General features: G+C 43.3%; 1 protein-coding gene and 1 non-coding gene across 4 annotated transcripts in view; both read left to right on the top strand.

Moving 5' to 3' along the window:
- Positions 1-27,099, top strand: part of TBC1D8 (TBC1 domain family member 8) — a 51,279-nt gene that overhangs the window by 22,528 nt on the left and 1,652 nt on the right. For 2 of the 3 annotated variants that reach the window (XM_021413399.1, XM_021413407.1), the window contains exons 6-19: positions 7,426-7,633; positions 8,784-8,978; positions 9,848-10,030; positions 10,426-10,576; positions 11,154-11,368; positions 12,229-12,346; positions 18,729-19,014; positions 19,513-19,642; positions 19,966-20,064; positions 20,630-20,698; positions 22,069-22,309; positions 25,738-25,803; positions 26,377-26,466; positions 26,633-26,733. In XM_021413399.1, the coding sequence (XP_021269074.1) occupies positions 7,426-7,633; positions 8,784-8,978; positions 9,848-10,030; positions 10,426-10,576; positions 11,154-11,368; positions 12,229-12,346; positions 18,729-19,014; positions 19,513-19,642; positions 19,966-20,064; positions 20,630-20,698; positions 22,069-22,309; positions 25,738-25,803; positions 26,377-26,466; positions 26,633-26,733 (2,152 nt within the window). Of the gene's footprint in view, positions 1-7,425; positions 7,634-8,783; positions 8,979-9,847; positions 10,031-10,425; positions 10,577-11,153; positions 11,369-12,228; positions 12,347-18,728; positions 19,015-19,512; positions 19,643-19,965; positions 20,065-20,629; positions 20,699-22,068; positions 22,310-25,737; positions 25,804-26,376; positions 26,495-26,632; positions 26,734-27,099 lie in introns of all 3 variants that reach the window. The other variant, XM_021413416.1, reaches the window with a different exon arrangement.
- TRNAP-AGG lies at positions 4,487-4,558 on the top strand. Its single transcript has one exon. It is a non-coding gene; the product is annotated as a tRNA-Pro (tRNA).

Here is a 27,099-nt window from a genome sequence, read left to right as displayed (position 1 = left end):
TCAAATAAATGAACAGAATGAAAAATGAACAAAAAGAAAACAAAGCAGCCCACCAACCTAAAATAACAACTACAAAAAAATTAGAAGCTTAATAATATGCTGTAATATGGGGCTCTCAGTGAATCAACCTCTAAGTACCTTGTGGGATTTTTGGAATGTAGTGTATCTATTAGCAAACAAGTAACAGAAACCATCCCACACATTTATTCAAATGCTTTTTTCCTCTTCTTCCTTCCACCTTTAAAAACAAACAAAAAAATCCACATGCATACACACACACAAAAACAAAACTAAAAAAAAAAAAAGGAGGAAAGGAAGGAGAAGAGTAGAAGGGAATATGAAAATATAATTGATTCCTGGGCAAGGTGTTCTCTTAACAACGCTGATATGCTGTAATGTGAGATGGCAGAAATGAGAACGTGGAAGATGTTGAAATCCCATTTTCTCTGTGTGATTTAGAGAGGTAGAGGTTGGATAAGCTGCTGTTTCTGGTGCCCTTTGTCACACTTCAGCAACCACTTTGATGTGATGTGATTAAGCAAGACTGCAGTTAGAATAGTAGATAAACTGGTTTTTAATGCTAACGTGTTTTGGGGGGTGAACTTCTTTGGTGTGTGAAGTTTTTGTTGCTGCTTTTTTTTCCTGAAACCATTGTAGTACTACAAGAACAGTTATTTTCCACTTGATACTTTTCCCTAATAATTGTCTTTGTTATTTCTTGTGCATGATTAGGAAGCACATAGTAGTCTGTCAGAATGAAAGCAGTAATCCACGCATCATTAAAATTATTCCAGCTGTGTCAAATTAAATCTTTAGATTTCTTTTGTTTGCGAGGTTTTCTTCTCCAAGAAGCTCATCTCAATGTCTTTGTGTATAAAATGCATTTTTAATGTCACTATGGTCTGTATACATTCTAAAAACCAGCAATCTTTGATGCTGTCTCTGAGGCCCTTGGAGTCACCCTACTGAGCAGTGCAGGGATGAGACTCCAAGAGGTTGGGGGGTTAGACCTGCAGTCTGCGACACCAGTTGAATCATGACCAGAGTCAAACAAGTCCATATCCAAGTTTTAGTGTTGCCTGATGAAAGGATAAAGCTTGGAACAATGGATTACATAGGGATTAATGACAATTAAATTAATTGCCGTAAAAAGCAAAGTAAAGCAGAGGTGTTTGAGGACTACGAATGCCATTTCTTGCAGATGTATTCATATGTGTCATACAGCTTTACGGGAACATGTGGTAAAAATTTTTCTTTTCCAATAAGGTCACTAAAATCTCCAGTATAGCTTTATTGTACTTCTTATTTCCATCTCTTTCATGGTATGAAAATATTCATCACATTCTTCGAATATATTGAGGAAATTGTCCAGAACACATGATTTAAAAGCTCTAGTGCTGGTGACAGTAAGGTTTCAAAAGCATAATACATTTTTCCAGGCCTGATTTCTTTTCTTCATGTCTTGAATTTCTAGGGAGAATGGATTTGCTTTATATGAAAGCAAATGAGGTTTTTAACACTGACCTAAGGTGAACAGAAACTGAAGTATCTTGAATCGTAAATGTCAGTTCAGTCTGCGTTGATTCCAGGAACACCATAAACCTTGAGGAACACGGAAGATGTGGCAAGGAAGAACCTCATTTTATTCATCTGCTTGGCAGAAGGCAGGGTTTGGATTATCTCTGCGTGTCATTCCTGACAGATGATTGCCTAATACATTTTAAGGATTTCCAGTAATGGCAATGCAAGAGCCCATAGTGGTAATTCACTGCCCTACCATTGGTTGGAAGGGCTTCCCTGATGTCTCTTGGATCTTTCTTGCAGGTTTTTGAGTCTAATGCTTCTTATCCTATCCAGTACAGTGGAAGAGGTCAAACGTTTCTCTTTAGAGCAACTGTTGTATGATCGGAGATTGCTGTGCATCTCCTTTTACTTCTTTAATCTGCACTACTCTGGTTTATCTAGGTGTTTGTTACCCACCTTGTCTTCAGCTCCTCTGGTAGCTCCTCTCTGGACATTTGCCATTAATCCCATAGTTTGCAGGAGTGCAATGGCAGGATGCAGAAATGCCCTCATCCCTGCCACAGTCCCGGGCCTTCCCTGCTGCCTCTTGGGAGCTGAAAGCTTTCCTGTGCTGCCTGGCATGGTGGTCTTTCTCTTCCCATCAGCATGAGGCTGCTAGCTCATGTTTGGTTTACAATCCCTTGTAATCCTGAGGGTTTTTTTTTTTTCTCTTTTGTTTTTTTTTAGAATGGCTACTGGTAGAGTTGGTTCCCAGCCTGTATTTGTGCAGCTTACCCTCTACAGCTGAGAATACTTGCATTGCTTTTTGTCTGCACTACCCGTCTCAGCCTGAATTCTGATCCTGTTTTTTTGCTCATTTGCCTCTACCAGCCTCATGTCATGGGCAAGTGCCATAACAACGATCTTTGCTACACTGTGCAGGTTGCTAATGAAAATACTGAACAGAAGCCGGTGTAAAACAGACTCCCAGGCGATCATAGAATCATAGAATCACGGAATCAGCAAGGTTGGAAAAGACCTACAAGATCATCCAGTCCAACCATCCACCTACCACCAATAACCCCACTAAACCATGTCTCTCAACACAACATGTAAACGTTCCTTGAACACCTCCAGGGACGGTGACTCAACCACTTCCCTGGGCAGCCCATTCCAGCGCCTGACCACTCTTTCAGAAAAGTAGTATTTCCTAACGTCCAGCCTGAATCTCCCCTGGTGCAACTTGAGGCCATTCCCTCTCGTCCTGTCACTAGTTACAAGAGAGAGGAGGCTGACCCCCAGCTCACTACAACCTCCCTTCAGGTAGTTATAGAGAGCGATAAGGTCTGCCCTGAGCCTCCTCTTCTCCAGACTGAACAATCCCAGCTCCCTCAGCTGCTCCTCATAAGGCCTGTGCTCCAGACCCCACACCAGCTTCACTGCCCTCCTCTGAACACGCTCCAGGGCCTCAATATCTTTCTTGCAGTGAGAAGCCCAAAACTGAAAGCAGTACTCGAAGTGCGGCCTCACCATGCTGAGTACAGAGGGATCCTCTCCGTACAGCTTTCCACTTTAACTGTGTGCCTTTGAGGACTGTTGGATACTGTTTTTGGGTACAACAGATCTTCATTGCGATCTAGTTGTATTAGTTCCCTTGTGAGAAAATTTCAAGACTTTCATGAAGTCTGGCTGAAACATCTGTTGCACCTCCTCCATTTACAAGTCCAGTGTTCCTGCTGTGTGAGGTAATGATGTTGGGTTTACATTTGTCCTGACAAGTCTATGTTGGCATTCGTTGTATGGCTTTTCCTAGCTTGCTTATGAGAAGCCTTTCTTGCCACAGAAATTCAGCAGGTTTTCTGATACACAGGATATACGTTGCTATTATTTTCAAAATCAACTTTCCGAAGTCTGAATAGCAAGAACGGGGCAATAATCAGTCTCTAAATGTGAGAGGTCAAGCAGTCTGTTTGTGTTTTTTTTTTTTCCTATGTCTGTTGCTTGACTTTATGCCATACAATTCTTTGTCTGGCAACAGGCAGTGGGTGACTCAGCAGGGCCAAAGTCTTGCCAAGTTGACTTCTGTTGGATTTAAAGCAGAATGAAAAAAAAAAAAAAAGAAAAACAGCGAAGACATCATTTCAAGTGTCCTGATACTTTTTTTTCTTAGACTTGTGTGTTATTTCCTGTAGTTTAGAACTCTTGCAAGGTAACGGGTAGGTCACACACATGGAGTTATCACAGCTTTGACTTGGCAGACCCTTTGAAGTGCCGAAGGCAGAGGCAGTGCAAGAACCCCATAGCCTACAAGTCAGGAACTGCGTTTGGAGAGAGCTGCTGCTGTTTCTGAAGAGCAGGGAACAAAGCAGTTTCATCCTTTCGCCTTTTATTCTTTTGAGGCATGCGTAAACTTTTGATTTACGTTAGTTTTATGTGGGGATAGCTTTCCTTCTTTTCTTAGGTGTAGTTGAGTGTACTGCATATGCTTACAAACTGAACCACTTCAAAAACTGTGGAGCTAGAGAAGAAAATTTCTAACAGATCGGGCAGCGTGTAGAGAAGTTGTGTTTCTGTTCAGTGCTACAGGTATTGTGAAACTCGAAATGGAAGTTGTGGGATCTGTCCTGAGTCGTTGCTGTATCATATTTACGCAATTGCTGTTTTGTGTTCTTTTTTTGCCATTTCTGGAGGCGGTAAGCCCTGTAATTTGCCTGCCTGACAGGAAGAATTGTCACGGTGTGCCGCTTTCCCTTAATTTGATTCCGCAGCAGTAAGTGCTGCCCATATTTCTGCTACCGTTTTTCTCTCCAGGCTCCCACCCTCCAGCAGGCTGTCCTCTCTTTTCAGCACTTTTCTCTCGGGCACAGCCCCAAGCTGCTGGAGTTCAAAAAGCATTTGGATAGTGCTCTCAGACATATGGTTTGAATTTTGGGTGGTGCTGTGTGGAGCCGGGAGTTGGACTCAGTAATCCCATCAGCCAACTGGCTCGTTGGTCTAGGGGTATGATTCTCGCTTAGGGTGCGAGAGGTCCCGGGTTCAAATCCCGGACGAGCCCTCCTTTTGGGCAGAGAGGAACCTGATGAGGTTCAGCAAGAGCCAAGTGTGTAGGGTTCTGCACCTGGGGAGGAATAACTAACTGCAGCAGTACAGCTTAGGGGCTGACCTGCCAGAGAGGAGTGCTGGGAAGAGGATCTGGGTCTCCGTGTCCTGGTGGGTGGCGGGATGGCCAGGAGCCAGTGGTGTTCCAAGAAGGCCAGTGGAATCCTTGAGTGCATTGAAAAGAGCAAGGTCAAGGGAGGTGATCCTCCTCCCCCTCTGCTGTGCCCTGGTGAGGCCACAGCTGGAGTACTGTGTCCAGTTCTCAGTTTCCTAGGGAGTTCAAGAAAAATGGGGAACTTCTGGAGAGAGTCCCGCGGAAGGGCTGCCAAGATGATGAGAGGCCTGGAGCATCTCCCTTGTGAAGAAACGCTGAGAGACCTGGGGCTCTTCAGCCTGGAGAAGAGAAGGCTGAGGGGGGATCTCATCACTGTTTATAAATATCTGAAGTGCAGAAGTCAAGTCGATTGGGAGCATACTCATTTTGATGGAGTGCAGCAATAAAGCAAGTGGCAGTGGGCATATACTGGAACACAAGGAAGTTCCTTCTGGGCATGAGGAAGAGCTTCTTTACTTTGAGAGTGACAGAGCACTGGAACAGGCTGCCTGCCCAGAGAGGTTGTGAGGTCTCCTCCGGAGATATTCAAGACTCACCTGGATGCCTACTTGTGCGACCTGCTGTAGTGAACCTGCTTTAGCAGGAGGTTGGTCTCAATGATCTCCAGAGGTCACTTCCAATCCCTAAAATTCTGTGATCCGTATGGGTCCTTTCCAGCTCAGGATATTCCATGGTTCTATGTTTCTGGGGTTGGCAGTCCTTCCCCCTTTAGGTTATGTTGGGTGTGTGGGGTTGGATGCTGTGTCCTGGTGAAAGTTGCTTGAGGAATTTACTTCGCTTCATATATGGAAAGTCATATTTCAGTTGGAAAACCCATAGCAATGGATCTTCTTGTCTGAAAGGAGCCTGCAGCCCTGGGATATGCAGCAAAATGCAAAACACTTGGAACTAGACAGAAACTATGGGTTTTGGAGCATTAGAAATAATCGATTCTCAAGTAACAGACAATCTCTGCCTCAGAGGTTCCATTCTTCAGTACAATACATTTTTTAGCATAAAGGTATAGAAACTACAGCAGCCATGTGCCTTCTGGGGGGGGTCTTGCCTTCCTGGCACAATAGCAGCAGAGAACAGCTCCATACAGACCTGACTGCAGATGCTATCAGTAGCATTCATCTGTGTTGTGCAGGAATGGAAAATATTTTTGTGCTGAGTTAACTAGGAGGCATATCCTGATCTAGCTTTGTCACAATAGCAGATCGCCGTGGGCACTTACTCGAGTTTCTTTTGCTGTGGAATTTTAACTTTGGAGCAAACTTTTTCTCTTCCTTTACAGAGAGTGCTTCTCTTTGTTCTTTGTGAAAAACAGGAGGCTATTTGTCTGTTTTCCTTGGATAATCCTATGAAGGATGATAATGCTTCAGAAGGAAACAACGGCCAAATGCTGTGAAGTGTGGTGTGTCCGTTGTCACAGCCACAGATCCGCCCCTCTCATTTCTCAGTTTGTTTTTGGTTCTCGTTCTCCCTTTTTCTTTGCAGAGTAAACTGAAATGAAACACATGATTTATTTGCTGAAGAAGAGGCTACATCTGTGCAAACTTCTTGTTTTTAAAGAGCAGAGCTGGTGCTGGGGAGGGTGTTTGCAGAGTTAGGAGGGAGAAAGAAGGAGTGGAGAGGAGATTTTCAGCAACAAGGTGCCACTCCCTGCTGCACTTCAGCTCATGCTTTAAATTCTTGCTGTGGAACAAAGTAACAAAGTCAAGCTTTTTTTTTTTTTTTTTTTTTTTTCCTCCTAAGGTGAATCATGTTTGGAAAAATTTACTTGCAAAGAGCATGATAGAATTTGAGTCTTATAGTTTCTGGAACTGGTGTTGGTGAGATAACAGTTGTGGCCTGTTTCTACTGTAATTGCATAGCTTAATGGTGAGATAACAGTCACGGCCTGTTTCTACTGTAATTGCATAGCTTAATAAACTACTGCAGAATTCCTCTTTAAAAAAGGAGGTGAAAAAAATCCTCTGAACTCAGTTACCATAGCCCAGCAATGAAAGCTTAACATTTTGTTTTTTTTTCTTTCCACATAAATGTGGATAGGTGAATGGAAGCAATCCAGACTGGTTGTAGCTGACACTGTTGTTCTTTCCTAAGTCTAAGTGACCTGCAATTGTTTTGCATTTGCAACTCTTCTGAGGCTGATACCTCTGTAAGTCAGTGATGCGACAGTGTAAGCATCACCATGCTTAACTCTTCTGTTACTGATCATTTTGGGTGGTACTTCTTGAGTAAACGCATCACTTTTGGATGCAGGTGCAAATCCCTGGGGTGATGTTAGTAATGCTGTTGGGACGGGAAACAAGGAACTCAAAGCTAATCTCTGTTGCTCAATATACATTCATCAGATGAAAGATTTAGTTATCTCCTGGGCACTGAAACCTGTAACTCTTTGAGGCTGGAAAGCAGTATAGCAGCCAGAGAAAGCGTATGGCTAAATAATAATGGTAATAAAAGAGTCGACTCATTTAAATTAGTTTTTCTTTCCTTTTCTAGTCGTTCAAGTAGTTGCTTTTGATCTATTGATAAGAAAGTGTTGGTGATGATTCTTTTTTTATTTCCAAGTTAGTCTTCTGCTGATCTGCTCACATAGGCAGTGAAGATGCCTGTGCATGGTGCTTTTGTTCTCTATCCCTTCCTCTTGGTGAAGAGGAACCTTGTGTGTGGTGTCTTGGCTTTCAGAGTCCTGTGATTTTCTTTTAATGCTTTCTCCTAAGGGATCTTGAAGCCAGAGCACAGAATGAATTCTTTCGGGCCTTCTTCAGATTGCCCAGGAAGGAGAAGCTACAGGAAGTTGTAGACTGTTCTCTCTGGACCCCGTTCAGTCGCTGTCACACAGCGGGAAGGATGTATACTTCAGACAGTTATATCTGTTTTGCCAGCAAGGAAAATGGCTCCTGCAATGTTATCATCCCACTTAGAGAGGTAGAGTTGTTTGTTTCATTTCAAGTCCTTATCTGCCTTTTTCTGCCGTCACTTGATTTATCCACAAACTATCATTTGATAAAAAAGAGCCAGGTGCTTGTGTGTATCGTGCCTAGGAGATTGTTTAAAGTTTGTTCTGGGACTCATTAGAACACGAGTTCCCACGATTACGTATGGGTGAGTTAATGCAATTGTCAAAATGAAGCATGGGCAGCAGGACAGAACACAGTCCAAGACCAGGGCAGTGCTCCCCTCTCAGCTCCAGAAATGCATAAGTCCAACTCGATGTTGATGGAGACTTCAGCTTGGACCCAATCTAACAACATAAAGGCATCTTTACGTGGGATCAGTGCACAGAAGTGTTGACTCTCTGCCTCCACAGACAGACTCTAGCAAACCTGTGTGTACTTTTCAAACCTGTAGGGCAACAAGAAAGTGGGGGGGAATTCTGGAAGCAGTCATGAGTTGCTAAATTTCCATGAAATTAGAGACTTATTTAAATAGAGGGAGAATGCATGGGAAGGTGGTGGGAGTAGAGGAGGAGAAGGGAATTGTCAGCAAACATCTGCCTGATCTGCTGCGGATACGTTATGATCTCTTAATTAAAGCTTTCCTTTCATCCTCAACTAACAACAGAGTAACATCCAAATGATATATGTCCTAACTGCAGCGACTTATCTTTCACTCTTACAGAAATAGAAAACAATAAGAGAACAGTGTTAAATTCTTCATCAGAAACAGCTCAACAACTGTTTTTCCCCATCTTCTAAAATCTGAACATAAATTTCTTCATCAGTCCCATAGAATTTGATCAAGTTGACCCTTCTCTAAATCTAATTTTAATCATCACTCCCCTTTCTTATCTTTCCCCTCAGTCTGCTCTCCCAAAGTGGGTGGCAAAGTTGAAATTAAAACAAAACAAAAGGAAGAACAGCTGGGATACTTTTTGCTGCCTGTTACGGTATCTTTAGAAGCTCATAGACTTTGGGTGGCAGAATATGTCTGGCTAAGGAAAGCCAGTATGAATAACCGCTTTTAAAACATGTGTGCAAATGAATGCCATTTTTGTAAATTGTGGTACATGTACAATATTTGAAGATGTTTCTGTAGATGTGTGCATAACGTGTTATCTTTGATATTTCTGGAAAAGGTAATCAGTATAGAGAAGATGGAGGACACAAGTCTTCTTCCTAATCCCATCATTGTTAGCATAAGGAGCAAGACTGCATTTCAGTTCATTGAGCTGAAGGAACGGGACACTTTGGTGGAGAGCCTACTCCAGAGGCTAAAAGAAGTGAACTCCAGCAACCCAGTGCAATGTAACAACCTGCAAAGTAAGAACCAGGTACTGAACTTCTGTGGCTTTTTGAATTATGAATTCATTGTGTTTATCCATTGGTCTGTTATACTGCCTTTCTCAGGGATCAGTTTCGGTCTGGTGCTGTCTGATGCCTTCGGTAATGACCAACGCAGTGGTGCGGAGGGTACCCATGGCATGGTTGTGGCCTGCACCATTTGAGGGGAGCAGTGAATATGCTGGAGGCCTCAAGAATCTGACGGAATGGGCTGCTAGAGATTTTGTGAAGTTCAACAAAAGTAAAAGTGAAGTGTGGCAGAGTAGCCCCATGCAAAGGAGAGGCCTGGGCTGGCTGGTTAGAGAGAAGCTGGGCAGCAGAGGCATGGAGCTCGTGGAGGACACAAGGCCAAGCACACTGGTCAGCAGTGCCCTCTTACAGTGAAGAAGACCAGCAGACCATGGGGCCTTGCTAGCAAGAGTGTAACCAGCAGGCCAAGGGATGTTATTGCTCTCTTTTGTTCGGTGCTTGTGAGTTTGATCTTGAATGAGGTGTCCAGTTTTGACTCTGCCTCACCATACAAGAAAACAGTGAAAAACTCTAGAAAGTCCAGTGGAGGGTCACAAGATGGCTATAGGTTGAAGTACATGCCTTGTGAGATGAGGCTGAGGTCAGCCAGGATACTTAGAAATTACTAACAACAACTTTTTCAAAGTAACAACCCTTCTCTGGCAAACAAATAAATGATAGTACTAATAAAGTCTTGAGTAAGACCTTTCCTCCTGAAAGGTGCAGAACATTTTGATGCAACAGGCAAAGGCTTAACCCAGCAGGCAGGCTGCTGCTTGTTTTGAATGTTGTTTGGGAGGCAGTTCTTAACTTCTTCTCGTTTGTCACCCCCTGTGGCCCTGCACTGCAGAACACTCCTGTGTTCACATCCACGTGTGTGCTTGGGGGCTGTGAGCCTGGCAGTCCAGGAGCGGAGGCTGCACAAAGCAAGGACAGAAGCGAGTGCAACAAGGAGAGCAGTTACTTGCTCAATGCAGAAGCACTGAGATCAGACTTTCACCAGTCGGGAATGGCAGGCCTTGATTTTGGAAAGGTATGTACAATTTTAGGGACGCTGTACGTTTCTCAGACAAACAAACAAAAAAATTGTGGTGACATTCAAACAGGTAATTTTAGTATTGCCTGGAGAAGTTACGCATGTGCTAAGTAAGGAATAGCTATTTTTTTATTTGCATGTTTTTTTTCTTCTTCCTCCCCATTCCTTTCCGATGAATATTTATAATGTTTTTCCCTATCTTCAGTTGTGTTCTCCCTTACGTGGTGATTCACATATGCAAAATGGGCATAGTTTAACTCCTTAGAGCAGACTTCCCATGTCCTTTGGTAATGGAAATATCTTGCAGAATTTCTAAGATGTAAAATGTTTCTTGTTTACAAGTTCTCACATGCACATGATTTGTTCTTTTAAAGATACCTTCTTGTTTGCAGTCTAGGGAGCAAATCAAAGAGAGTCTATGGGATGACCATTTTGTAGAGTATGGCAGAACCGTGTGCATGTTTCGCACAGAGAAGATCAGGAAACTTGTTGCTATGGGAATCCCTGAATCCTTAAGAGGCAAACTCTGGCTGCTCTTTTCAGGTGAGTGCTTGTAGATATGTTGGCTGTAGTCATGTCTGATTCTGTACATGGCAAAACATTTAGGTACGAAATTTCCCAAGGGCAATTAAGTGTCTTATGCATGGAGCTCGTGTGCTTACAGAGGACAAATGATCAAGTACTGACATAATAATAGCAAGTAAGTACCTAGGTGGATGGTAAGAATTTCATCTCAGGGCATGATGACGCAATGTGCAGAAAAAAATTAAATAACGTCTGCTTCATCCATGTAATTTAAAATTAACGTAATGTTCTTCTTCAAGGAACAATTTGATTTTAGCATAAATATTCATTTAACCCTACTCAAATCAAATTACTGCAAAATAATGACATCTTCAAGTCAGCAGTGCTGCTCCGTGTTGAAAGTTGGCAGGAATAATAGAAACTAAAGATGGAAAAAACAACTCATTTCATCCATAGATCTGGCAGAGCCAGAAAGTTCTTACAGTATGATCTCAAGTTTAGTCCTTAATCCAACATGCGACATGTTTGAACATTTGTAAAGTGTATAACTTTTTAAATCCACTTGTGTCTGTTCCTCTCTTCTGGTTGCTTCCAGACGCTGTGACGGATCTCGCCTCTCATCCTGGTTACTACGTACATTTAGTGGAGGCCTCCATGGGCAAGTGTTGTATGGTGACGGAGGAGATCGAGCGTGACCTCCACCGCTCTCTGCCCGAGCACCCTGCCTTCCAGAGCGAGACGGGGATCGCGGCGCTCAGGAGGGTGCTGACTGCGTATGCCCACAGAAACCCCAAAATAGGATACTGCCAGGTGAAAAGCTCCTAGTGGGATAATGCTGCTTTTCTTTCTTTTTTTTCCCCCCTTTTTCTTCTCTCTCGGTTTTATCGTTCTATTGGGAATCATTTTAACTGTGTTTTTGGTAAATAATGTCTTTTTAGTTACGGAAAATGCATAACTTTGGGTGTTAACTGTGAGTTACCCTGGAAAACAAGCATGCAGACTAGTATTCTGCCTTACCAAAACTATTCCCTACGCACTCTGCAAACTACACTTAAGAGCAGGGAAAAAATGTTTTTGATGCTGTTGTTTGTTTGAGAGTGAGTTTCTTGCACAATACTTGGAGACAGTGCAAAGGGCGCTGGCTTATGCAGATGAGATTCGCATAGCGCGCTTGGGCAGAGGTTTAATGAAGCTCTGCTCTTTTTTTCTAAAACTGATGACAAATTATGAAGTACTTTACCCCCTGTCACCTAAATGAGTATCTTTGCCTTCTGTGCAGCTCTCTGAATTCTAGCTAACATCATAACAGTTCCAGATTCCCTCTCTTCTTTTGAAATACAAATGCAGGGGAGGGGAAAAAGCAGGCCCAAAACATCTTGCACTGTCAGCTACCTACTTTGCATCTGGGCAAATGCAGTATTGTGCCTTTCTCAGTTGTTTCCTATTGCTCTTAGGAAAAGCAGTGTATATATAAGCTTGAAAAACTCGTTAAGCCTTTGTGTCTCCCTTGAGTTGCAATTATGTATTCACTATTACCTTTCCCTGGCTGTTTTTGTCAGTTGTTTACATCAAGTTAGGCTACTTTTATTTTAAAATATCCACAGCTTAGCTTTTGCCAGTAGGTTTTGCTGTCACTAATAAAACTTGATTTTCTTCTTTCCCCTTGTAAGTCTATGAATATTTTGACCTCCGTGTTACTGTTATATGCCAAAGAGGAAGAAGCCTTTTGGCTGTTGGTTGCTGTGTGCGAAAGAATGCTCCCAGATTACTTCAACCACCGAGTGATAGGTGAGCTGATGTCTCTTCCAGTCTTCTTGCTAACATGCAGACCTGGGAAGGGTCAACTGGATGGCACTCGGAGGATTAAGTGCAGTTCTGTTGAGATGCAGAACCCACGAGTGAGGTGGTCCATATGCTTGTGTACTGTGGAAAGACAGCAGTGGTGGCTGCTTAAGTTCCAGCATTATTTTTTGGTTCAAAGAGTTTGAGCTGCAAGAACCATAAACATACACTCTGCTTTTTACAGTTTCTCATTTTTTTTTCCTGTTGGTCAGAAGTGAGTAGTACTTTCGCCCATGAGATAAAAATAGAAGAGCTTGCACGTCTTGGTTAGCAGCATTAGAGATTCTAGCTGTTTTAGGAAAGATCTGCAGGCTGTTTTTGAGCTGGTGTGTCTGCATTGCCTAGCTGCTAGAGTAATTTTAGATGTGCTTCTAAAATGACCCTTTGTAATGAGGGTCGGTACAAAACCAGATCACTGAAAGTGAGGTGCAGCAAGAAATAACCCTGGTCCCTCTGCAGTACATGCTTTGTACTGCACGTGGCATGTCTTTCCTTCTTTGCAATGCAGCTGTTTTAAAGACTGTTGTGTAAATAGTCATGTAAATTGCAAGTGCCTGTCTCATGCACAGGAAGAGAGAGGCTGAGCTTCCTGAGGATCAGCATAAGATGTCTGGGAAGATTTCTAATCATTTTCTTGTGGGGTGGGATTGTAATACCTCTTGATGCTGTGCAGCTGCACAGTCACTGTCTTGTCACTGAACTGGCAGGTTAGGCAAATTAAAAGATGCTAGAATATTCTGAGGTGTTTCCTGTGTCATTGGTATTTTCAGCTAGTGGATTAGGCACTGTGATTCTCCCACAGTGTTAGAACTTCAGTTCTTGTCTCCAAGCGTGACTTTATAAGCTGCCATCTTGATGACTTACTCCCATGTACGCGCATCTCATTTCTTGATTTGAAAAAACAGCAAACTACACAAGTCCGTTTGTCCTTCTGCATTCTTAGACATTATCAGCCTACGGCCTGTCTTAATGTCGGTGCTTGCTGGGTAATTGCCTGTAAAGTAGAATTCTTCACACCCAAATAAACTTGAATGTTCCCACATGGCTGATCATGTCACTACCCTTGCTTTGTACTTTGGGTTTGTATCTTGCTGTCGCTCACCATGGCTACAGCCTACACTGTGTGAGGGCTGATAGTCATGGCTGTACTGTTTCTCTGAAAACAGAGAAAATGGGAGAACCTATCCTCTGGGTACCACACAGAAAGATGTGTAGTGCTGTAACTCCAATAGAAACACTACTGTGCAAAAGGCCAGGGGGAAGTGGTCAGCTCAAGAAGCTCCTCTCTTCCCTCTAGTAGAATGGTAGCTGTGCAGTTTTTGCAACGTGATTGGTTCACTGAGTAACTATTTATGCAGCTTTCATTTACTCTATACCTTAGTGTGGCCAAATTGGTACTACTAATCTTCTCCACCTTGCCTTCTCTGGTTCCTGTTGCTTGAGTTTGTATTCTTGGCTTCACATTTCATTTGACCTTCTTTTTTGATTTGCAACCAGCTCTTATCTAAACTTTGTATTGTTTCTTCCTGCACAGCACTTCCAAGACCCAACTTTTCCTCTTTATCCATGCTGCCAGAAATGTTGTCCAAATTCTGATCTCTCTATAACTTCAGTAATCTCTGGCCTTGGTACCAAGTCACTGTGTTTTTCCTCTTCAAGTGTGAGTCAGTAATCTGTACAGTCAAAGCAGCTACTGAATTAATGACCTTGGTTATCCCAGGCCTCCTTAGCTCCACCATTTTTTGCCTTTTGCTTTATGAGATATAATATCTTTTTTTTAAATTTATTTAATGTTAGCTTTCAAATCTTAGGCAATTTAGTCCTGCTCAACCTTTTTATTGCGTGACCTGGAATTTGGATTTGCCAGCTATGACTGCTGTCTTTTAACAAGCATTTTCATTGTTTCACTGCTTGCAAATAGGAAAAGCCTTCAGGCAGGATTGGTACCCATTATCTTCTACTTCAGAAATTCCTTAGTTCTCGTCCCTTCTGCGGTGCACAGAAGAAAATATAAGCTGATGGCTGCAGGCTCTCTGTCCACTAGTACAGGAAAACAAGCAGAAGAGGCAGGAAACTGGCATGGCTGAGCAAGGACGTTCTGGTCAAACTGAGGGATAAGGGGCACATGTACAGGCAGTGGAAGCAGGGATGTATGGCCTGGGAAGAATGCAGGAATGCTGTCTGAATATGCAGAGGTGGGATCAGGAAAGCCAAGGCACAAATAGAACTGAACTTGGGGAGGGATGTGAAAAGTAACAAGAAGGGATTCTACAAGTACATTGGCCAAGGAGAGGGTACCCCCTCTGCTTATTGAGAAGGGAGAACTGGCTATAACAGACATGGAGAAAGCTGAGGTACTCAGCAAGTTCTTTGCCCATGTCTTTGCTGGCAGCCAGGCTTCCCATATCTGTTGTGTTGGGGAATCAAAATCCCTCCCTCTGTAAGCAGAGAGCAAGTCTGAGACCTCCTGATGAAACGGAACCAGATGACATTCATTGCAGAGTACTGAAGGAACTGGCTGATGTGGTTGCCAAGTCACTCTACATAGTATCTGAAATAGTTGTCAGGTGAAGTTCCCAGTGACTGGAAAAAGGGAAACATCATTCCATTTTTAAGAAAGGGAGAAAGGAAGACCTGGGGAACTTCAGTCTGGAGAGTCTCACATCTGTTACTGGGAAGATCATGGAACAGATCCTCCTGGAACATATGTTAAGGCTTTATCAATGATGTAGATAATGGGATTGAGTGCACCCTCAGCAAGTTTGCTGATGACACCAAACTGAGTGGTACAGTTGAAACAATAGGAGGAGGGGATGCCATCCAGAGAGAACTGGACAGGCTGAGAAGTGGGTCCATGTGAACCTAATGAGGCTTAATGAGCCCAAATGCAAGATGTTGCACTTGGGTTGGGGCAATCCCATATATATATATATATATATATATATATCCCATACATATATATATATATCCCATATATCCCATATATGTATATATATATCCACACACAGACGGGGAGAGGAACTCATTGAGGGTGATGCTATGGAGAAAGGGCTTTTGGGTTCCAATGAACAAAAAGCTGGACATGAGCCAGCACTGTGCTCTTGCAGCCCAAGAGGCCAGCTGTATCCTGGGCTGCATTAACAGAGGGGTTGCCAGCAGGGAGAGGGAGGTGTGTGTCTCCCTCTACCTTGCCCTCGTGGGGCCCCATCTGGAGTACTGCATCTAGGCCTGGGGCCCCCAGCACAAGAAAGATGCAGAACTGTTGGAGAAGGTCCAGAGGAGGGCCACAAAGAAGATCAGAAGGCTGGAGCACCTCTCGTATGAAGAAAGATTGAGGGAGTTGGGCTTGTTTAGCTTGGAGAGAAGGCTTGGGGGAGACCTCATTGCAGCTTTCCAGTACTTGAAGGATGCTTATAAGGAGGAGGGAGACCGACTTTTTACATAGGCAGATAGTGATAGGACAAGGGGGAATGGTTTTAAACTAAAAGAGGAGAGGATTAGATGCTAGAGGAAAATTTTACTTGGAAGGTGGTAAGGTACTGGCACAGGCTGCCCAGAGAAGCTGTGCTGCCCCATCCCTGGAGGCGCTCAAGGCCAGGTTGGATGGGGCCCTGGGCAGCCTGAGCTGGTGGGGGGCAGCCCTGCCCATGGCAGGGGGCTGGAACAACATAATCTTTAATGTTCCTTCCACCCCCAGCCATTCTATGATTCTGTGATACTATGATGATAAGGTAGAAAAAAGTTGTGCTTGAGTTAAGAGTGGAGACAAGAATCATGCCATATCCATCCAATTCTCATGTTACCATGACTTTTCCATCCTCTCCATAAATGTATGGGCCATTTTACTACACTATATCTGTTAGATTGTAATCATGTTGCTATTACCATTTTTCAAATGGTGAAAACCCCACTTAATTTCTCTGAATTGCCTTTTCAATCTTGGAGAAGTCATTTGGGTCATCCTTTTTTTGAATGGATACCCTAGTATTTTCCTACCTCACTGCGGTTTCATGATGCCATACACTAGAAACTCAATTGCTCAGTTACCGTGGTTTCCGGAAGCCTAATTAAAAAATGGGCATAAAAATACCATTGAGTATACCTACTTAACTTTTGTCAACAATGTCAACATTTAGTTATATTATAATGTTCTGCAAATGATCTAGTCAACATTGCACATTTCTTTTAAACTTCAGCTTTTGCCAGTCTCTCCCATGCTGCCTTTGAGCCTGAAAGGATCCTTTTATGTGTTTGCTTATCTGTCTCTGGCTTCCTTCAAATACCCTTAAAACTTGCTGCATCTTTTTTGATCTGTAAACTATGGTTATTAAATTCTCTATTAAAAAAACAAACAAACAAACAAAAACTTAAGAAAGGCAAATGCTGCAGAATAACCCGTCTGCTTTCTCTTCTGTTTTCTTTTCCCTTATCATCTGACATGAGAAAACTGTCCCTTCAAAGCAACCACAGTACTTGGTGTGTTTCTCAGAAGCTCTTTGCATGCCCCTGGGTACTTATTTTCAATTTTTGGTATTGTAATGTTTGTTCAGAGACCAGCAGAAGCTTTTTGTGGCTTAATGCAGAAACAGAGAACTATCATACCTGTTCTTTAGGATTTGGATGCAAAACCAAAAGATATCACAATTTTCCAGGTTCAATTCTACCTTTTGATGGTGGATCTTTAGCGAACTGAGGATGTGTATGTATCAGAGTTTTCATGGCAATTGAAGCTGTCTCCTGGTATTATTATGGACTATGAGAAGGAACAATTGCCTGCAATAGCTTGAAAGATAAAATAACTGAAATTTTGTACTCAGAATCATTTTCAACTTCTAGTATCTTCAGCTAAAGCTCCTGGGGGTGTACTCTGGTGTATCCAGCACTGCCAGCCAAGTGAGGGAAGGGGTTGTCCTGCTCTGCTCTGTGCTGCGTGGCCTCACCTCGAGCACTGGGTGCTAGTGGGGTGCCACAGTATAAGAAGAACATAAAGCTGAGAGCATCCAAAGGAGGGCTACAAAGATGGTGAGGGGCCTGTAGGGCAAGGTGTGTGAGGAACAGCTGAGGCCTATTGGTGTGCTCAGCCCAGAGCAGAGGAGCTGAGGGGAGGCCTCATGGCGGCTGCAGCTCCTCACAGGGAGCTGAGGGGCAGCGCTGAGCTCTGCTCTCTGGGACAGCGACAGGGCCCGAGGGAACGGCATGGAACTGTCAGGGGAGGGGCAGCTGGGGCTTAGGGAAAGGGTCTGCACCAAAGTTGAAGAGGAGACCAAGGGGAGACCTCATCATTCTCTGCAACTACCTGAATTGAGATTGCAGCCAAGAAAGGTGTTATTTTCTCAGATAACCAGCAACAGGACTTGAGGAAAAGTTGTGCCAGAAGAGGTTTAGATGGGATATCAGGAAGAATTTCTTAATGAAGAGGGTGGTTGAGTAGTGGAATGGGTGCCCAGGGACGTGGTGAAGTCCCCATCTGTAGAGATACTGAAGAGACATGTGGATGTGGCACTAAGGGTTTAATGGTGAACTTGGTAGGTCAGGTTGACAGTTGGATTTTGGATAATCTTGAAAGTCTTTTCCAACCTAAACAATTCTGTGATTCTATACTGATTGTGATATGTGCTGACAAAGCAAGATCGATGTAGTAGCTCAAACAGAAGGAACAGGGCCTAAATCTGCTCCTTCAGGAAGGGCTAGTTTGGATGGTCAGGAAAGATTGTATACGGGCATTGCAGAAATCTTTTCTTTAAGAAAAATAAATATATCTTTGCACTTACCTGTGTACCCATAAATATTTGTGCACGTATATGTGTGTATATGTATGTAATATATATACGTGTGAATATTTTTCTTCCTGCTTAATGATTGTAGTCATCTCCTATATTTTGTTACCTGGAGTGAAAGCTCTGCTTTCTGTCTGCGTGCTTGAGTAGATATGCTTCAGAGGAATCTATTCTGTTTCATTTTCATTACATAGACCTCAAGTTGAACAGTATAATGCTTTAAGATGGCTTTTCCTAGCACTTAATTATTATGTGCTGTTTTAGCCAAAAACAACAGCTGCTGCTATTACTGTTTTACTGCACCCTAAAGGCACTTAGTAGATCCAACACGGTCCTCTTGCAGAAAGTTACACAATGAGTATTACAGACATAAGGGTTGGGGCTGAGATCACAGCAGGAAAACAGTGGGAATTTCATTGTAGCCGTATGCATATCTTGTCAGTGTAATTTTTAAAAAATGTCTTGCAGTTGATTGTTGACAGCAGTCATCAGCTTTAAAGAATATTTTTCCTGTGTCCATCCTGGCTAATACTGCTTTCTTGCACTTGCAGGCGCTCAGGTAGACCAGTCGGTGTTTGAAGAACTTATAAAAGAGCAGCTTCCAGAACTGGCCGAACATATGAAGGATCTGACTACCTTAGCTTCCATTTCTCTTTCATGGTTCCTCACCCTTTTCCTTAGCATTATGCCTCTAGAAAGTGCTGTGAATGTCGTAGACTGCTTTTTCTATGATGGGATCAAGGCCATTTTCCAGCTAGGCTTGGCCATACTTGAAGCCAATGCAGTGGACTTGTGTAACAGCAAGGATGATGGGCAGGCCCTGATGATTCTGAGCAGGTACCGTCACGCATCTGGTTGCAGGAGCGTTGCTTCCCTCGCAAATCTTTCTGCAGTCAAAGGAATTTGAGTGCAGTTGTCATGACAACTGTAGGCACAAGTGGCACCCTCTGTGTTAACATGCTGCTGCTGCTTTCACAGTGTCTATCTTAAACAATGGGCTTTGTAAATTTGACAAATATATGTCCTGTGACATTTCCTGGCGGTGCCGAGACATGCACGGACTGCGTCAGTGTGCAATATATACTGCTGCTTTTTGTGTCTTCCCTGGAGTGACGAGCTTCCTGCTCCCAACTTCAAGGAGACAGACGTTTTCTTCCTTGGGCAGAGTTCAGTCATTTGGTGGGTTTGTTGTTCCTAGGATGAGTAATACTGAAAGCATTTCTGAAAAACATAGCAGCCTAAAAAAAAAAATTGTTTTAAGTCTGAGCCATAAGACTTATATTGAGAAAAGCACAGTACAGAGTAATCTGTGTTGCTTGTACTTGTTTCCTCTAGGTTTTTAGAGCATGTTAAAAATGAGGAGAGCCCTCTGCCACCTATTGGTAATCACCATGCATTTTTCAGCGATGATCAGGAAGCCACTCCAGTGACTGAAATAGCTAATCTCATTCATGATTCCTATGAGGTAAAATCCAGCTTGGTGTTTACTGGTCAGATAAGTTATGATTTTGTATAAGAAAAAGGCTTAAATCCAACATGGATGTTTCAACAGTTAATACACATTTTTAAAGATCCTTGAAGAAGTGCTCAAGTGCAAAATGCTAGGGGCAGAATAAATACATAAACTGAGAGGTCAGTTAGAGACTGAATATGCTGTAAACTGTGAGTTCTTGAGGGAGTCATGATCCCTTAAAACTTGTATTTCCAATCTATTGGAAATACAGTTTATTGGAATTATCAATATAGTAAAATACTATAAAACAATAAGCTTCTGTTCCTCCTTTCTAGAAATTTGGAGACCACTCTGTGGAACAGATAGAGCACATGCGCTACAAACACAGAATCCGTGTTCTGCAAAGCCATGAAGACACAACCAAGCAAAACGTGGTGAGTGGGATGTTGTTTAGGCTGAGATTTAACACCCCCCCCTCAGCCGCGTCGTTCTGTGGCAACCAGCTTTCAGTCTTTTTAAGGTGCAAGATTATGAAAAAAGGGAGAATCATTACTGACTCGAAAAAAGCTCTTTTCTGGGATGCTTGATGTTTTTGTTTTGCAGCCACATGTTATTTTCTAGAGTGGCTATAACATAAAGAACAACTGCAGGACACTGCAGCCCAATGCTTTGTGTGTGGCAGTGGCCCTGGGCAGATGCCTGAGAAGAGCAAGAACAGAGCGAGCGTGATGCGATGCTTCCCCGGCCTCCTGTGACCTGCAGCTTAGGGACTTCCTGTCTTTGTTTCTAATAGCCCTTGGGGGATTTCTCTTTTCACAGATTTGTCCAAGCAGTGAACCTAGAGAAGGGGAGGTGGAAATTGCAAAGATTTTTCTGTGCTCCAGTTTTTACCTGTACCACATAAGAACAGTCACTGGGAGGGTTCATGTGCTTGCTTGTTCGTGTCAGTGATGACAGTAGCAAGCATTATGACTAACATGTATTCTCTTTCTTTTTAAGCTTCGAGTTGTCATCCCAGATGTTTCGATTCTTCCTGAAGATTTAGAGGAATTGTATGACCTGTTCAAGGTTGGTGTACATAAAAAGCAGAGCATTAAGCTATTTGAGGCTTCTAGCTGTAACCTCCAGCCATCGCTTAGCGCAGCCATCTCAGACTTCGTGTCTGGGACATCTCAGAGAGGTGCTCTGTATTACTTGGATGAGATCTTAAGCTGCAACTCGTCATTTTGTCTTTTCTATTGTCTTTTCTTTTTGTCTTTTCCAGTTGCTAAAGAGCGATACTAATGTACTGATAATTCAGTAGAGAATTATTGGAGAATATTTTGTCTAACTTGCTGCTTGGTAATGGTCCATGAGAAATTAGGTCCTGGTAATTTTCACATGCAGACTAGACTTGTTATGTAGTTCTGCTCGCTGGAGATCTGTAACACTTTTAAGTCCTGCTCTCTTAATGTTCTTTAAAGGCAGACTCTCAATCGTCCATGGAGTGGAGGGGAAACCAGAAACTCACATCTTTCCTATCTAGTTCCCAATTCTCTTTTCTTCTTTTTAACAACTAAAAGCAGTTTCTACTTTAGTTCCTTAATGTCAGGATGATATTTGAAAGAGCTGTTATAAAAGATATTTGGAGATGGAAGATTACACAGATACACATGATTTAGAGCTCCACACATGTAATGGACATTTAATGTACATTTCTTTTGGTCTGTTGTTCATCCATAAATATTAGGCACTGAGAACATTCTTTATGGTGTGTACTTTGTGTTACATATCTTTGTGGCTAAGAGCAGCCATATTCTTGTTCCATTAGTTGTGGTAAGATGATGCTGCTGGGGCTCAGTCTATAGTGCTTCCCTCCTGCTCCTTGCTGCTGTTTTTGATCCTTGACTCTTACTTGCACTCCTTCCCTTTTCTCACTTGGTTTCCTTGTGGTTCCTTTTTTCATTATCTCCTTTGCTCCCCCAGGACAGCTCGTTTTGTTGGGGCTCCCTTGTTGTGCACCAACCTGCTTCCCCTAAGGGAAGGATAATTGGAACAGTATCCAAACTGAGAGGTCTGGGAGAGAATTAATGAGTGGGTCAAGCATGTTTGACACCTTGAATTTTCTCCACTCCCCTGTACATTTGGATGGATATTGGCCAGATATGGCCAATAGGGTGTCAGCAGCCTGCAGTGAATTTCTTCCAAGAGTCTGTCCAGTTTCTTTTCAAATTTATTAATTATCCATTAGTGATAATAAGAGCACTTGGATGCTCTAATTAAAGTTTCATACTTAGCTTTTTCTCACATGAATAGGCTCGGTATCATTATAACACTACACACAAAGAGAATTTTGAGCATTTCCAGCACACTTTGATGTGAATGCCTTTTTCTGCCAGTCGTGCTCTCTTTGATATTGCAGACTGCAATTCCCCCCTCTTGCATTTGATTTCTCCTAGAGGGAACATCTAATAAGGTGCTACTGGGACACAGCAGGGCCCGCTACTGAGCGACATGACCCCAGCAGGCCGTACGCTGAGCAGTACCGGATTGATGCCCAGCAGTTTACTAACCTCTACAAGCTCGTCTCGCCCTGGACATGTGGGGAGCACACCGACATCCTTGCCGAGAGGACATTCCGGCTCCTAGATGAGAACATGGACCGCCTCATTGAGTTCAAGGGGCTTGCCAGCTGCCTAGGTATTGGCTTCTTGCATGGGGTGGAAGGTGGGCAGAGGTGGGGTGGCATGGGGCTAGACAGATGTCACATAATTGGTGACCTTGCTCACAGGCAAATAGTGATAGGACAAGGGGGAATGGTTTTAAACTAAGAGAGGGGAGATCTAGGTTAGGTGTTAGGAGGAAGCTCTTTACTCAGAGGGCTATGAGGCACTGGCACAGGCTGCCCAGAGAATCATAGAATCATAGAATTAGCTAGGTTGGAAAAGACCTACAAGATCACCCAGTCCAACCATCCACCTACCACCAACATAACCCCACTAAACCAGGTCTCTCAACGCTATATCTAAATGTTTCTTGAACACCTCCAGGGACGGCGACTCAACCACCTCCCTGGGCAGCCCGTTCCAGCGTCTGACCACTCTTTCAGAAAAGTAGTATTTCCTAATGTCCAGAAGCTGCACTGCCCCATCCCTGGAGGCACTCAAGGCTAGGTTGGATGGGGCCCTGGGCAGCTTGAGCTGGTGAGGGGCAGCCCTGCCCACAGCAGGTGTTGGGGCTGGGTGAGATTTGATGTCCCTTCCAACCCAACCCATTTTGTGATTCTATGAAGATGTGGGCAGGTGTTTTTCTTGTACATGTAATTCACCTGACCAGTGACCTTCACTAATATTCACTGTTCTATTCACGGTAAGTATGTTAGATTTAAAAGACACCTAAGGTCGTAATTCAATATTGTATTACAATATGTATAAGTAATTTTGTTTAAAGTATTTTATGAATTAAAATCATACTTGGGTCTGTGTGGAAGGCTAGGAAATCTTCTCTGCCAGATTTCTGTACTCAGTATAACTTTGAAATTGCAGTATATTATCTGTAATTGCTTCTTCAAGATTTATCTTAATCTCATGTAAGCTTGTATGAGTTTGCTGCTTGCCTCCTACGTTGACAATAAGCAGAACAAAAAAATTTGACCATCTGGGACTGAGAGCAGAGCTTGAGGCCACAGCTGTGCTACTGAGATGAGGCTGTCCATCCCAAAATCTGGCTGAAGAACAGTGCTATATCTCAGCTGTTGCATGACCCCAAATGACAAAAATGCTTCAATAGTCAAAGCTTCGAGAAATTAAGTAAATCCATATTTTTGCCTCTTAAGCTTTCTAGAATTTTTTTTTTGTGAACCAAATCAACCCATATTATATTATTATGTGACTTCAGTTCTTACATTCTTTAAACTGAAAAAGTTTCCACAGTATTTCAGTGCATTTAAAAGTTTAGAAGCGGTCTTCAGTGGTAAGTGCTCTAGCTGCACCACCCAAGCTGCGGAAAGCAAAGGTAAGAACTGGGAGAAGGAAGATCTGCTCACTGTAAGTGAAGATCAGGTTCAAGACCACCTAAAGAACCTGAAGGTGCACAAGTCTGTGGGACCCAATGAGATCCATCCATGGGTTCTGAGGGAACTGGCAGAGGAAGCTGTCAAGCCACTAACCATCTTATTTGAAAGGTCATGGCAGTCTGCTGAAGTTCCCACTGACCGGAAGAGGGGAAACATAACATCCATTTTCAAAAAGGGAAAAAAAGAAGATCCAGGGCACTACAGGCCAGTCAGTCTCACCTCTGTGCCTGGCAAGATCATGGAGCAGTTCCTCCTGAAGGCCCTACTAGGGCACATGGAAAATAAAGATGAGGTGATTGGTGGTAACTAACATGGCTTCACCAAGAGCAAATCGTGCCTGATGAACTTGTTGGCTTTTTGATGGAGTTACAGCATCAGTGGCTAAAGGATGAGCAAGTGACGGCACCTACCTGGACTTCTTCAAAGCGTTTAACACTGTCCTGCACAACATCCTGGTTGCCAAATTGGAGAAAAATGGGTTTGATGAATGGACTGCTCGCTGTATAAGGATTTGGCAGGATGGTTGCACTCAGAGGGTTGCAGTTAACGGCTCAGTGTCCAAGTGGAGACATGTTGAGTGGCGTCCCTCAAGGATTGGAGCTGGGACCGGTGCTATTTAACATTTTTGTAGGCAACATCGACAGTGGGATCGAGCACACCCTCAGCAAGCTTGCAGATGACACCAAGCTGAGTAGTGCTGTTGGCATGCCAGAGGCAAGGGATGCTATCCAGAGGGACCTGGACAGGCTTGAGAGGTGGGCCCATGCCAACCTCATCAAGTTCCACAAGGTCAAGTGCGAGGTCCTGCACCTACGTGGTGGCAATCCCAAGCACAGATACAGGTTGAGCAGAGAATGGCTTGAGAGCAGCCCTGAGAAGAAGCATTTGGGGGTGTCGGTTGGTTCAAGACTCAACATTAGCCAGCAATGTGTGCTTGTAGCCCAGAAGGCCAACTGTATCCTGGGATACATCAAGAAAAGCGTGACCAGCAGGTCGAGGGAGGTGATTCTGCCTCTCTGCTCTGCTCTCGTGAGAACCCACCTGGAGTACTGTGTCCAGTTCTGGGGCCCCCAGCACAAGGAGGACATGGAGTTGTTGGAGCGGGTCCAGGGGAGGGCCACAAAGATCATCAGAGGGCTGGAGCACCTTCCATACAAGGACAGGCTGAGAGAGCAGGGACTTTTCAGCCTGGAGAAGAGAAGGCTCCGGAGGGACCATACAGCGACCTTCCAGTACCTGAAGGGGGCCTACAGGAAAGCTGCGGAGGGACTTCTTATAAGGGCAGGTAGTGATATGATGAGGGGAAATGGCTTTAAACTGTAAGAGCGTAGATTTAGACTAGATATCAGGAAGAAATTCTTTACTGTGAGGGTGGTGAGACACTGGAACAGGTTGCCCAGTGAGGTTGTGGGTGCCCCCTCCCTGGAAGCATTCAAGGCCAGGCTGGATGGGGCTGTGAGCAACCTGGTCTAGAGGGTGGTGTCCCTGCCTGCAGCAGGGGGTTGGAACTAGGTGATCTTAAAGGTCCCTTCCAACCCAAGCCATTCCATGATTCTATGAATCTCATTTCTGCTGATCACTGAAAATATTAGCTATATTACAGGAGAAGTAGGTATCTTGTTGAGGCTTATTTTATAGAGCAGTGGTAAGGGCTAAAGGGAAGAAACGTTAAAAACCTGTTGGCCCCCATGGAAGAGAGTTTTCTGTCTACTCCTTTTCTTGTTCCTGCTTATCTTGCAGCAACAAACAGCCTTCTCTAGATTCCCTACCATTCTCCTTGGCATTTTTAAATGATGAAGTTCCATAGGGTTAGGTACTCCCAGTCCATTTGACAATAACAAAGAACACAACAGATGCCTGTCACCTGCTGTTCCTCATTAACAAGGACAACTTAAAATATTTCAAAGTAATATGCTTGTTTTCATATATTGTTCTTGCAAACAATTACCTTTTGTGCACCAAGATGGCTGATTTATTTTAAGCTGTGGGTGTAAATGCTCTAGTCCACTTCCTTATTGTTCTTCCCCCTCCCCCCCACCCCTTCTTCTTACAGATGTCATGTATAATGGCGAAATGAATGAAAAGATAAAGTTCCTGTATAAGCTGCACATCCCACCTGGTAAGAAATTTGAAAGGGAATACCTCAGTTTTTAAAAAAACAACAAGCCACCTGATGAAAGCTGTTGGGCAGAGGCTGCTTAATGAACTCTCTTGCTTCGTTCAGCTGGGATTTGTAATTACAGTCACTCCAGTTAAAAGCTTTCTGGGTGGAATTTATGGATATGCAATGTTAAGGCTCACATCTGCTGCATCTGGAGATGTTTTGCCGCCAGTTCTGTGGTTACTTCTAGACAAAATACAAACTGGGATTACGTTATTGGATGGCTGTACTCAGTTTGCAGTAGAAATGTTCTTGTCATATCTTGATGCAGTTTTGATGAGGTGACAAAATTTTGCAGTAGTTTCTCAGTTCAAAGTTTTTAATTCAGGGTGCCATTCCTGGCAGACTTTCTACTCTTACTGCAACTCCAGCCTTACTTACATTAACATAATTCTATGTTATGATTTAATGAAGTAACTGCTTAAAAACATATTTGCCCTATTATTTAGCTTTCTTCAAGTATGTACATTTTACAAACATAAATAACCACTGTGCAGTATTAGAAGGATTAACGATAGCTTTTCTGAACAGCTCTCACAGAAGATGAAAGGGACAGCCAGTCACCTTTGAAGAATCCTTTGCTGTCAACTTCAAGACCATTAGTCATTGGGAAATCAAACGGTATGGAGGAAGTGGTTCTCTGTCACAGGCATGTGTGTATAAGATAACAACTTTCTGCATGCTACCCCCACTCCATTATCTCCACTCTCTGGGTTTTATTCTGAAATGCTGATTTACTGCAATGACTTGAAAACTAATTCTCCTTTTTGTGTCCGCTCCATAAAAGGCGATGCAGTAGATTACCAAAAGCAGCTGAAACAGATGTTGAAGGATCTAGCCAAAGAAAAGGATACTAAAACTGAAAAAGAATTGCCAAAAATGAGCCAGGTATGTATGTTAGGGGCTGTGGTTTGTTTTTAAAGTAGAGAGCATTCACAAATGAACTAAGTATAGCAGCTGAGCTCTAGTGGAACTTAAGCCCGAGCTCAGATTCAGTCTTTTATGTATCTAGGATTGGGTTATTCTGATGGAGGGAAAAGGCATTTTCTTAAAAATTTCTTAGCCACCTTTCTAAGCAGCTTCCTCCCCACAGACTGGCTGATAAAATACACGTACAGTAGTAGCAGGATGGAAAAAAGCACTCCTCATAAACCCAAAGAATTCCTGACAATGCATATTGCTGTTCTCTCTTTCCTGACCTCCTCCCCACCAGATGGGTAACCTTGTTGGTCCATCACCAGGATGGACCCGCCC

This window comes from Numida meleagris, chromosome 1 (genome assembly GCF_002078875.1).
Source record: "Numida meleagris isolate 19003 breed g44 Domestic line chromosome 1, NumMel1.0, whole genome shotgun sequence".
NCBI lineage: Eukaryota > Metazoa > Chordata > Aves > Galliformes > Numididae > Numida > Numida meleagris.
Note: the sequence above shows the minus strand (reverse complement) of the source record. Positions and strands in the feature narration are given on the sequence as shown.